Source organism: Salvelinus alpinus, chromosome 11, assembly GCF_045679555.1.
Source record: "Salvelinus alpinus chromosome 11, SLU_Salpinus.1, whole genome shotgun sequence".
Lineage (NCBI taxonomy): Eukaryota > Metazoa > Chordata > Actinopteri > Salmoniformes > Salmonidae > Salvelinus > Salvelinus alpinus.
The window spans coordinates 46,835,116-46,847,270 of record NC_092096.1 but is presented as its reverse complement, the minus strand read 5'-3'; the positions used below and the strand labels follow the sequence as shown (position 1 = coordinate 46,847,270).

The window sequence follows — 12,155 nt, the reverse complement described above, 5'->3', positions numbered from 1 at the left end:
TTATTTCATTAGTTTATTTTTTGTACCCAGCATAAACTACTTTCGAAACTAACCAATCATGAAACAGGAAGAAGCTGTCCGGACCAGCTAGTCTTCTGAGAATAATGAGCTGTCAATTGTGTGGGCTTTACCTTGTTATTAAGCATGTGCTAGAAATTTCCAGGTCGTCAGCGTATGAATATTACGGCAAATAATAAACCGATGTTTGGTATGTTTTTTACCAATACCTGTCAGTCCCATGTCACCCCCCATTGCTCAGCTTTGAATTTTCTGTGATCATGTGTCAGTCAAGAAAGTTGAATACATTGTAGAGTAACATCGTTTATCAAATCAAACTTTATTTAAAGTGCATTTAAAATCACAACACATATTACAGTAAAAACAATAAGAGGTAAGAGATTTTTTAAAACAGGAGGCAATAAAAGATTAAGAAAAGAAAATGAAGCAAAAAAGGATGTTAAAATAACAACAAAATCATATTTTAAAGGCAAAGTAAAAAGGTGGGTTTTCAAGTGTGATTTTAAAAACCTCAATTGTCTCTGTCCCTCTTACCTAATAGGGTAAGTCGCTCCATAGCTATGGGTCTCTGATAGAGAATGCGCCGCTCCCGACCTTGGTTCTACACCTAGGTATCGTCAACAGGCCACCTTGGGAGCGGAGCTTTCTCCCTGGGTTATATGGAACGAGCATGTCAGATAAGACTGAGCAAGGCCGTGCAATGATTTAAAAGTTAAGAGTAAAATCTGAAAATTAGACTGATACTTTACAAGCAGCCAGTGAAATTAGGATAACATTGGAGTGATGTGTTCATGCCTTCTAGTTTTGGTTAAAATATTGGCAGCATTATTCTGTACAACTTTTTAATTTACTATCTAATCATTATAATTTACCTACACAAGTCATCTGTTCATGCAAGAACATCACAGATCAAAACGTTAGGCATAAACAATTGCTGTGGGAAATCACGCAAAAAAATACTTTACAATGCTAAATCTCTGTCGGTGACTGTTGAACTTCTAATTAATTTGGCCTGGTCTTTTGACTATATGCAGGTTATAGGTTGACTAAATCTATAAAAAGCATAAAACATGCCATTGTCTAATAGGCAGACATCTAGTTATTTACAGAGTTGTGACGCTGGAAGGGTCAGTGTTTTGCTAAAATAATTACTCAACCCTATCAATAATGCCTGCATGCAGTACATGAACTTGTCTGAACTCATTGAGGCCATGCTTACAATGTAGCATATTAGTGGCTAATGTAGAGGAACAAGTCTGGTTTAACACTCAGCTAACAACTTAAGCAGCTGTTAGGATTTCCCATAGGCAAACATGTCACACATAGCCACCATACTAATGCTAGCTGGTTATGCCTAGTTGTATACTGGATATTTCAGCCTGCGAGTGAAAAAAATTATCATTGGGAGCCTGCAGACTGTGCAGGAATTTCCTCTAGCAGCCTATAGTCTAAAGTAGACTCATACTCTTAGTCGGCCTCATTTATCAACATGCAGAGAACATACATACAGTGGGGAGAACAAGTATTTGATACACTGCCGATTTTGCAGGTTTTCCTACTTACAAAGCATGTAGAGGTCTGTAATTTTTATCATAGGTACACTTCAACTATGAGAGACGGAATCTAAAACAAAAATCCAGAAAATCACATTGTATGATTTTTAAGTAATTAATTTGCATTTTATTGCATGACATAAGTATTTGATACATCAGAAAAGCAGAACTTAATATTTGGTACAGAAACCTTTGTTTGCAATTACAGAGATCATACGTTTCCTGTAGTTCTTGACTAGGTTTGCACACACTGCAGCAGGGATTTTGGCCCACTCCTCCCTACAGATCTTCTCCAGATCCTTCAGGTTTCGGGGCTGTCGCTGGGCAATACGGACTTTCAGCTCCCTCCAAAGATTTTCTATTGGGTTCAGGTCTGGAGACTGGCTAGGCCACTCCAGGACCTTGAGATGCTTCTTACGGAGCCACTCCTTAGTTGCCATGGCTGTGTGCTTCGTGTCGTTGTCATGCTGGAAGACCCAGCCACGACCCATCTTCAATGCTCTTACTGAGGGAAGGAGGTTGTTGGCCAAGATCTCGCGATACATGGCCCCATCCATCCTCCCCTCAATACGGTGCAGTCGTCCTGTCCCCTTTGCAGAAAAGCATCCCCAAAGAATGATGTTTCCACCTCCATGCTTCACGGTTGGGATGGTGTTCTTGGGGTTGTACTCATACTTCTTCTTCCTCCAAACACGGCGAGTGGAGTTAGACCAAAAAGCTCTATTTTTGTCTCATCAGACCACATGACCTTCTCCCATTCCTCCTCTGGATCATCCAGATGGTCATTGGCAAACTTCAGACGGGCCTGGACATGCACTGGCTTAAGCAGGGGGACCTTGCGTGCGCTGCAGGATTTTAATCCATGACGGCGTAGTGTGTTACTAATGGTTTTCTTTGAGACTGTGGTCCCAGCTCTCTTCAGGTCATTGACCAGGTCCTGCCGTGTAGTTCTGGGCTGATCCCTCACCTTCCTCATGATCATTGATGCCCCACGAGGTGAAATCTTGCATGGAGCCCCAGACCGAGGGTGATTGACCGTCATCTTGAACTTCTTCCATTTTCTAATAATTGCGCCAACAGTTGTTTCCTTCTCACCAAGCTGCTTGCCTATTGTCCTGTAGCCCATCCCAGCCTTGTGCAGGTCTACAATTTTATCCCTGATGTCCTTACACAGCTCTCTGGTCTTGGCCATTGTGGAGAGGTTGGAATCTGTTTGATTGAGTGTGTGGACAGGTGTCTTTTATACAGGTAACGAGTTCAAACAGGTGCAGTTAATACAGGTAATGAGTGGAGAACAGGAGGGCTTCTTAAAGAAAAACTAACAGGTCTGTGAGAGCCGGAATTCTTACTGGTTGGTAGGTGATCAAATACTTATGTCATGCAATAAAATGCAAATTAATTATTTAAAAATCATACAATGTGATTTTCTGGATTTTTGTTTTAGATTCCGTCTCTCACAGTTGAAGTGTACCTATGATAAAAATGACAGACCTCTACATGCTTTGTAAGTAGGAAAACCTGCAAAATCGGCAGTGTATCAAATACTTGTTCTCCCCACTGTATATTTGTTTCTATGAAAAGCCATTTTTACTAGTCCTCAAGACAGGAGTTTACAGTGGACAGTTCCCCGCAGCATACACATGTGTTTCTTTAGAAGAGGAATTGTTGGAGGTATGGCTCAAATATTGGCATATGGTGGTTAAATACGCTACCAGTAAAATTATATACTATGCTAATGTTACATTTGAGGCCGGGAAATGTATGTAAAAACAACTACAATACAATTATTGTGTCTGTGTTCTCTTCAAAACAAATGATACATTTTCATTTGAACTCTGATCACTAACTCTAACTTTGCTGTTTTGAGGCAGAGCTTGATCCACTTAAGACAATTTCACAGAGTTGATAACAATGAGTTAGTACATGAGACTGACCAGCAAAGCACAAGCTGTGCAATATGGAGGGAGAATGCGATCATACTTTCTGTCAAGTATGTGTTAATATGTATCATTATTGTTCAAAAGAATACATCTGTAGAGCATTAATGTTGACTTATTTGGTCAATGTTTTTAATAATCAAACTAGCATAGTCAATATCTATGATGATGCCTTAGGCCAAGACTCAATCAGATCAAGAGTTAACCGGCAATAGCCAAAACCCGCATTACTGATGTTTTGTAGGTGTCGGAGGTGTAACTGCATTGTAGCTGTCAAATCGGTGAGCAGATAAGCAGATCATTGTTACGAAGCCACAACCATCCTACTTGCGTTAGAAGTTCAGAACGAGAAAGTGTAGGCTATATATACAATGTAGAAATAATGATGCTCAAAATGAAATCATTAAAACGAAAAAATGTCTATCAGCCTAATTGAGCTCTAGATTACATCTCACATTCCAGGGTTTGAACTTGTAATCAAGGCTGCATGGGATTTCTCGTAATGTGACTCCATGCAGCCAATGGCAATGTCTGCTTTAGGTACAGTATAATGCCATGTGCTGCTTGTGGATTTGACAGCTCTAACGCATTTCCACCTCTGACACAGCCCCAAAAATACGGTTGTTGGCTAAAGCAGATCTGATTGAATATAGCCCTTAGTCAATCAATACACACATATCTAGTTGTACTCTGCAGCAAGGACTTGTTTAGGAACTTGAGTAATTGTACATTTATGTGTAATAAAGAACAAATCTGAGCAACGAAATCCCCAAATATTTGTGAAACTGCTTATATGAACGATATAAACAAAATACAAACATACATGTGTTCTGCTAATGATTGTTTTAGAGTTCTGGTTCTGTGTCACACGGGTTCTGTGTCACATAATATTGTTATTAAAGGTTTGTGCTGCTGCGACTTTTCCCTGTATGTACAAAGCAGTTGGGAGTGATCACTGTTCATAGCTAGGTGGCGCAGCAGCAGGACAAACAAAACACTAAAATGCCTGTGCTGATAAGGCAATGTACATTGTGGAAAAGGAAAGGAGTTGGCTGAGAGTTACCTTTTGAAAGACTTTGCAAACCGGAACTACCACGTATAGATCCACAACTTAATCACCGAGGTGACCAAATGACTTGAGATTTTAGTTCTGGGTTAACCGAGATTACCTGTGCGTATAAAAGTCAATAGAACAGTAGGGACATGACAGATTTAAAAATGGTATACAAACACAAGAGGTGCTTAATAGGAAAAAATATTTGATAATGCTGCTTGAGTTACCTCTCCCTCTCTTGGCCCCTTCTCCCTCCTTTCCCCCACAAAAATGTCAACGTTTATAATGGAAGACATAAGATGCAGGGGCTGAAGCCCTGGCTATCTCATAAGCTCAAGTCGATGATGATATGCTCAAAGATCTGCGTATTGCCCTTGAAGCTGGAGGAGAAAATGAAGTCCCGGCGGTCGGTGGATACCACGGTAAAGGAGCGTGGCGCCATGATGTACACCTCTTTGAAGCGCTCAAAGAGTTTCTTATCAGCGTCCCACAGGTAGATCTGTGAGAAGGTATAGTCGCTGCCCAGGGCCAGATAGTGGCGCTCTTTGAAGGAGAATGGCTGGAGAATCATAGCACCTCGTGAGGGCAGGGATTGGATCTCCATAAACTGTTTGCCACTCCAGCGAAGTACCTTAGAGTCACCTATATAGCGCGTCATGGCCAGGTAGAGGTCCTCCTTGACTCGGAAGGTCTTGACGGCCACCACATCCTCCATGTTGGGGATCTCTCCCTGCAGGGCAAACGTCTGGGCATTTCTGCTCCACTGGTAGATTACAGGCACCTGGGAGCGGCTGGCCAAGATGAGGTGGGACTTGCCATCCAGATCCACAAACTCAGCATCAGTGTCACGGAACCACTCATGCAGGGACTGATAGGAGTAGAAGCCCTTGTCGTTCCACTTGTAGAGAGTGGAGAGCCCCGCCTTTGAGCTATCGGCAATCACAAAGAACCACTCGCCAGCAATCTGGAAGGCTTCAATGTCGTTGGGCTTGGAGATCTTGGATACCTCGATATCCTGAAACTTGCTGAACCTGCTCTGGTCTTCATCAAACTTGTATATGTGAGAACCACCAAAGAGCTGGGCCACTATGACAAAGACCTGGTTCTGGATGATGACCGATTTGCACCCAACGATTGACTGGCCTGAGATTTGAGACACAGAATAGACACATTTAGAAATTCAAATGATAGTTTTTTGGCTTTAAAATACTGGAAATATATTTATTAAGAATAAGGAAGAGAAACAGCACTAGATATAAACCACAAAATGCAGCACAATTTATGTTCTCTGTATATGTATATGATTTATGTTCTATGTATATGTTCTCTGTATATATCAATGATGTCGCTGGTGCTTCTCTGATCCACCTCTACGCAGACAACACCATTCTGTATACTTCTGGCCCTTCTTTGGACACTGTGTTAACAAACCTCCAGATGAGCTTCAATGCAATACAACACTCCTTCCGTGGCCTCCAACTGCTCTTAAATGCTAGTAAAACTAAATGCATGCTCTTCAACCGATCACTGCCCGCACCCGCCCGTCCGACTAGCATCACTACTCTGGACGGTTCTGACTTAGAATATGTGGACAACTACAAATACCTAGGTGTCTGGTTAGACTGTAAACTCTCCTTCCAGACTCACATTAAGCATTTCCAATCCAAAATTAAATCGCAACAAAGCCTCCTTCACTCATGCTGTTAAACATACCCTCGTAAAACTGACTATCCTACCGATCCTTGACTTTGGCGATGTCATCTACAAAATAGCCTCCAACACTCTACTCAGCAAATTGGATGTAGTCTATCACAGTGCCATCCGTTTTGTCACCAAAGCCCCATATACTACCCACCACTGCGGCCTGTATGCTCTCGTTGGTTGGCCCTCGCTTCATATTCGTCGCCAAACCCACTGGCTCCAGGTCATCTATACGACTTTGCTAGGTAAAGCCCTGCCTTATCTCAACTCACTGGTCACCATAGCAACACCCACCCGTAGCACGTGCTCCAGCAGGTATATTTCACTGGTCATCCCTAAAGCCAACTCCACTTTTGGCCACCTTTCCTTACAGTTATCTACTGCCAATGACTGGAACAAACTGCAAAAATAAGCTGGAGACTTACATCTCCCTCACTAACTTTAAGCATCAGCTGTCGGAGCAGCTTACCGATCACTGCACCTGTACACAGCCCATCTGTAAATAGCCCACCCAACTACCTCATCCCCATATAAATACTCACCAATATTTAAGCAGTGATTTTGTCACTTGACATTCAGGGCGGCATTTTCCTCTCGCCAACACACACGTTATCAGTAAACACACTGTAATTAAAAAAAAGGGAAATATGATACTGGAGCTCGCTAAAGCTTTGTGTGTACAGTGTTAGCAGGTATCTGCATGTATACTAACACTCTGGTTAAATTAAACATCCTTCCCATTGAAAAAATAAGTTAAAACATAAATCGTGCTGCAAATAATAATTTCACTCATCCGGTCTATTTGAAATGTTACTGTGCGCTTGCCCACAACAAGTGTGTTTGAGAGAGGAATATGTCAGCCTCAGTGACATAAGATGTCATGTTACCAAATACCTGTGATATTGTCATAAGTCCTGAAGTTCATCTCAATGTGGTCCCACTGTAAAACCATACAACTCTCTGTGTTGGGTGCAGCGATGGCCACATAGACGTCATTTTTATAAGAGAATGTGTCCACAGACAGAGACTCTGATGGCACCGACTGATGGTGAATAAAATCTGTGGAGAGTGGGCAATCTTAGCATTAGTATGATTTGTAATAAAAACTGTTGTGTAGTGTAAACTGATCTTGAACTAAAGTTTCACGTAATTGGTTAGCTGCTCAATTAAGTTCTGGGTCCACACGTGTTAAGAGATGCGAGTATGAGAAGCGGAACCGGAATGAGGAGCTACACCCTCTCTCTTTGCAAGTTACGGGCTGAATGTCCCCTCCCCTTCTGAAATTTGAAAGATGCTAACACCGGCAAAATTGTGATTTGTCCAAATAACCAGTGATGAAAAACCCAAACACTGGATCAACTGCTGCTCGTTATCCTATGCATCCCATTCCTTTATGACAGATTCTACGGTACCAGTTATGTTTATGTAGATCTGTCCACGAGAGATTAAGTGTAGACAACAACAGTAATTGTGAGATGTTGAGGACGCATGGGTGCGATCTATACAAAAACCACAAGTGGTGTTGCTTCAGTTGCTCCAAGGTACAGCCAGGAGAGCTAAAGAAAGCACCAAATAGGCTCTTTCCGTAAATCATTAAAGTGTATTGAAAGGAATTAGGAACCGTGCACACTTTGGAAGTTGTGGCCATTTGGAGACACCAGTTAGACCTCTCACTCAAACCTTTTAAGTCGTGTGTTGTATCAATCCCTAAAGAGTTCATTAATATTCTTGTTATGTTACTGAATGTATCCTGAGTAGTTCCAAATTCTGTTATTGCCAAATGCTTGCGAAAAGTACAGTAAAAGTTGCCTGGCTACCCATCCACATCGGTCCGGCCAAACGCCACGCCATGCCCATGATAAGTCGCGATTTATCTCTATCCTAGACAACTTCTGGAAGGTAAACACATTCTGACTGTTCTGATTGGTCCCAGAAACCGATGGGTTGGTCCTACACGATGATGTTATCAACTTTGATACTCTGATTGGATAGATTTGTTAGAGACGATCCAATCACTGATGAATTTGTTTTGTAGAACGGCCCTCATTTTGAAGTCACACAAACGACTTCTAGGATGGCAGATTCAGACAATGTCCTGTATGTAGCGATCGATAGAACAGCTATATTAAAAATGCAGTCGTCAGGCAACAATAAAAGTAAATTGCACATAAAAACAAAACGGTAATGTCTTGTCAGGTAAACTGATGAGAATTTCCTCATAACCTCCAAAGTGCTACTATGGTTATGCATAATATGCTTCTCATAGTTTATGGCAACTCTTATAAATTATACTATCATTGTAATGAGTTTATGTTAAGTAGGCCTTATGATGTAGGGCTCAAGTAAGACCATGGCAATTAGCAGTGGTGTAAAGTACTTAAGTAAAAATTCTTTAAAGTAATACTTAAGTCGTTTTTTTGTGGTATCTGTACTTTACCATTTATATTTTTAACAACTTTTACTTCACTACATTCCTAAAGAAAATTATGTACTTTTTACTCCATACATTTTCCCTGACACCCAGAAGTACACGTTACATTTTCAATGCTTAGCGGGACAGGAAAATGGTCCTTTTCAATGCTTAGTGGGACAGGAAAATGGTCCAATTCACACACTTATCAAGAGAACATCTCTGGTCATCCCTACTGCCTCTGATCTGGCGGATTCATTAAACACACGTGTTGGAATATGCCCCTGCCTATCTGTAAATAAAAATATATATTAAAATGGTGCCGTTTGGTTTGCTTAATATAAGCAATTTTCTATTAAGGTATCTTTACTTTTACTCAAGTATGACAATTGGATACTTTTTCTACCACTGGTAATTAGTCAGCTCCCTCACCAGTGGAGATGCATTCATTGTGCAGGCTGGCCATGTCATTCAGCCGCTTGTCCTTCATGTCCTTGGGTCCGGCACAAATGACATCGGAAACCGTGGCATTGGTGCTCTTCAGCCATATCATCAGCCACTTCGCACGGCAGTCACACTCAAAGGCATTTCCTCGCAGGTCACTTTGCAAGGACAGACAACCAGATATCAGTCACAGCATAACCATACCCTAGCCCAGCAGTTTACAGATTTTCTAAACTCCAATTCTGTCAATGAAACCTATCAGTCGCCATAGCACTGAACCCGCACTTATAAAACATTCAAATGAACATCTCTCTCTGTACTCATGCGTCTCGCTCTAAGTGCAGCATGTGATACTGTTGACCATCATATTCTTCTCAGTCACCTAGAGACAAATGTAGGTCTTCGAGGTCGGGCGCTCTCTTGCTTTCGCTCTTACTTGTTCGACAGACTCCAATTCGTGCTATTAGATGATGACTCCTCCCCCTTAACTAGTGTCAAATTAGGTGTCACTAAAGGGTCTGTTATTATTTTCATTGTATGATTTGATTGATTTTACATTAATGTCATGCATCTTTCTGATTCCCAGCCCACATGGGCTTATAAGACACTTTATTGGCTGTATCCAAATAAAATGATGATAATTATAAATGCACATACAGTACCAGTGAAAAGTTTGGACATACCTACTCATTCCAGGGTTTTTCTTTATTTTTACTATTTTCTAAACTATGAACTTTTCTAAACTATGAAATAACACATATGGAATCAGGTAGTTACCAAACAAGGTAGTTACCAAACAAATAAAAATATATTTTATATTTGAGATTCTTCAAAGTAGCCAACCTTTGACTCGATGATAGCTTTGCACACTTGACATTCTCTCAACCAGCTTCATGAGGTAGTCACTTGGAATGCATTTCAATTAACAGGTGTGTTTTGTTAATTTGTGGAATTTATTTCGTCAATGTGTTTGAGCTAATCAGTTGTGTTTGACAAGGTAGGAGAGGTATACAGAAGATAGCCCTATTTGGTAAAATACCAAGTCCATATTATGGCAAGAACAGCTCAAATGAGCAAAGAGAAACGACAGTCCATCATTACTTTAAGACATGAAGGTCAGTCAATCTGGAAAATGTCAAGAACTTTTAATGTTTCTTCAAGTGTAATTGCAAAAACCATCAAGCGCTATGATGAAACTGGCTCTCATGAGGCCCACAACAGGAAATGAAGACCCAGAGTTACAGAGGAAAAGTTCATTAGAGTTACCAGCCTCAGAAATTGCAGCCCAAATAAATGCTTCAGAGTTCAAGTAACAGACACATCTCAACATCAACTGTTCAGAGGAGACTGGGTGAATCGGGCCTTCATGGTCAAATTGCTGCAAAGAAACCACTACTAAAGGACACCAATAATAAGTAGAGACTTGCTTTGGCCAAGAAACACGAGCAATGGACATGAGACCACTGGAAATCTATCCTTTGGTCTGATGAGTGTACAAAGAGGTGTACATCATGGCGCTAAATTTGAGATTTTTGGTTCCAACAGCCGTGCCTTTTTGAGACGCAGAGTAGGTGAACGGATGATCGCCGTGTGTGTGGTTCCCACCATGAAGCATGGAGGAGGAAGTGTGATGGTATGGGGGTGCTTTGCTGGTTACACTGTTGATGATTGATTTATTTAGAAATCAAGGCACACTTAATGAGCATGGCTACCACAGCATTCTGCAGCGATACGCCATCCCATCTGGTTTGGCTTAGTGGGACTATCATTTGTTTTTTAACAGGATAATGACCCAGCACACTTCCAGGCTGTGTAAGGGCTATTTGACAAGGAAGGAGAGTGATGGAGTCCTGCATCAGATGAACTGGCCTCCACAATCACCCGACCTCAATCCAATTAAGATGGTTTGGGATGAGTTGAAGAGTGAAGTGAAGGAAGAGTGAAGGAAAAGCAGCCAATAAGTGCTCATCATATGTGGGAAGCCTTCAAGACTCTTGGAAAAGCATTCCAGGTGAATCTGGGTGAGATAATGCCAAGAGTGTGCAAAGCTGTCATAAAGGCAAAGGGTGGCTACTTTGAAGAATCTAAAATCTAAAATATATTTTGATTTGTTTAATGCTTTTTTTTGTTACTACATGATTCCATATGTGTTTTTTCATAGTTTTGATGTCTTCACTATTATTCTGCAATGTAGAAAATAGTAAAAATAAAGAAAAACCCTTGAATGAGTAGGTGAGTCCAAACTTTTGACTGGTTTATGTACATACAAACATACAGTTGAAGTCAGAAGTTTACAAACACCTTAGCCAAATACATTTAAACTCAGTTTTTCACAATTCCTGACATTTAATCCTAGTAAAAATTCCCTGTCTTAGGTCAGTTAGGTCACCACTTTATTTTAAGAATGTGAAATGTCAGAATAATAGTAGAGAGAATTATTTATTTCAGCTTTTATTTCTTTCATCACATTCCCAGTGGGTCAGAAGTTGACATACACTCAATTAGTATTTGGTAGCATTGCCTTTAAATTGTTTAACACTTGGGTAAAACGTTTTGGGTAGCCTTCCACAAGCTTCTCACAATAAGTTGGATGAATTTTGTCCCATTCCTCCTGACAGAGCTGGTGTAACTGAGTCAGGTTTAAAGGCCTCCTTGCTCGCACACGCTTTTTCAGTTCTGCCCACAAATGTTCGATAGGATTGAGGTCAGGGCTTTGTGATGGCCACTCCAATACCTTGACTTTGTTGTCCTTAAGCCATTTTGACACAACATTGGAAGTATGCTTGGGGTCATTGTCCATTTGGAAAACCCATTTGAGACCAATCTTTAACTTCTTGACTGATGTCTTGAGATGTCGCTTCAATATATCCACATAATTTTCCTCCCTCATGATGCCATCTATTTTGTGAAGTGCACCAGCCCCTCCTGCAGCAAAGCACCCCCACAACATGATGATGCCACCCCCGTGCTTCACGGCTGGGATGGTGTTCTTCGGCTTGCAAGCCTCCCCATTTTTCCTCCAAACATAATGATGGTCA

At 41.1% G+C, this 12,155-nt stretch overlaps 1 protein-coding gene across 1 annotated transcript in view; it reads right to left on the bottom strand.

Moving 5' to 3' along the window:
* Positions 1-318: 318 nt before the first annotated feature.
* lgi2a (leucine-rich repeat LGI family, member 2a) overlaps positions 319-12,155 on the bottom strand; it is a 37,360-nt gene continuing 25,523 nt past the window's right edge. Inside the window, exons 6-8 of the mRNA XM_071333263.1 lie at positions 9,106-9,275; positions 7,158-7,322; positions 319-5,705 (exon numbers count right to left, since the gene is read on the bottom strand). Coding sequence (XP_071189364.1) covers positions 4,888-5,705; positions 7,158-7,322; positions 9,106-9,275 — 1,153 coding nt within the window. The 3' untranslated portion in view covers positions 319-4,887. The remainder of the gene's footprint in view (positions 5,706-7,157; positions 7,323-9,105; positions 9,276-12,155) is intronic.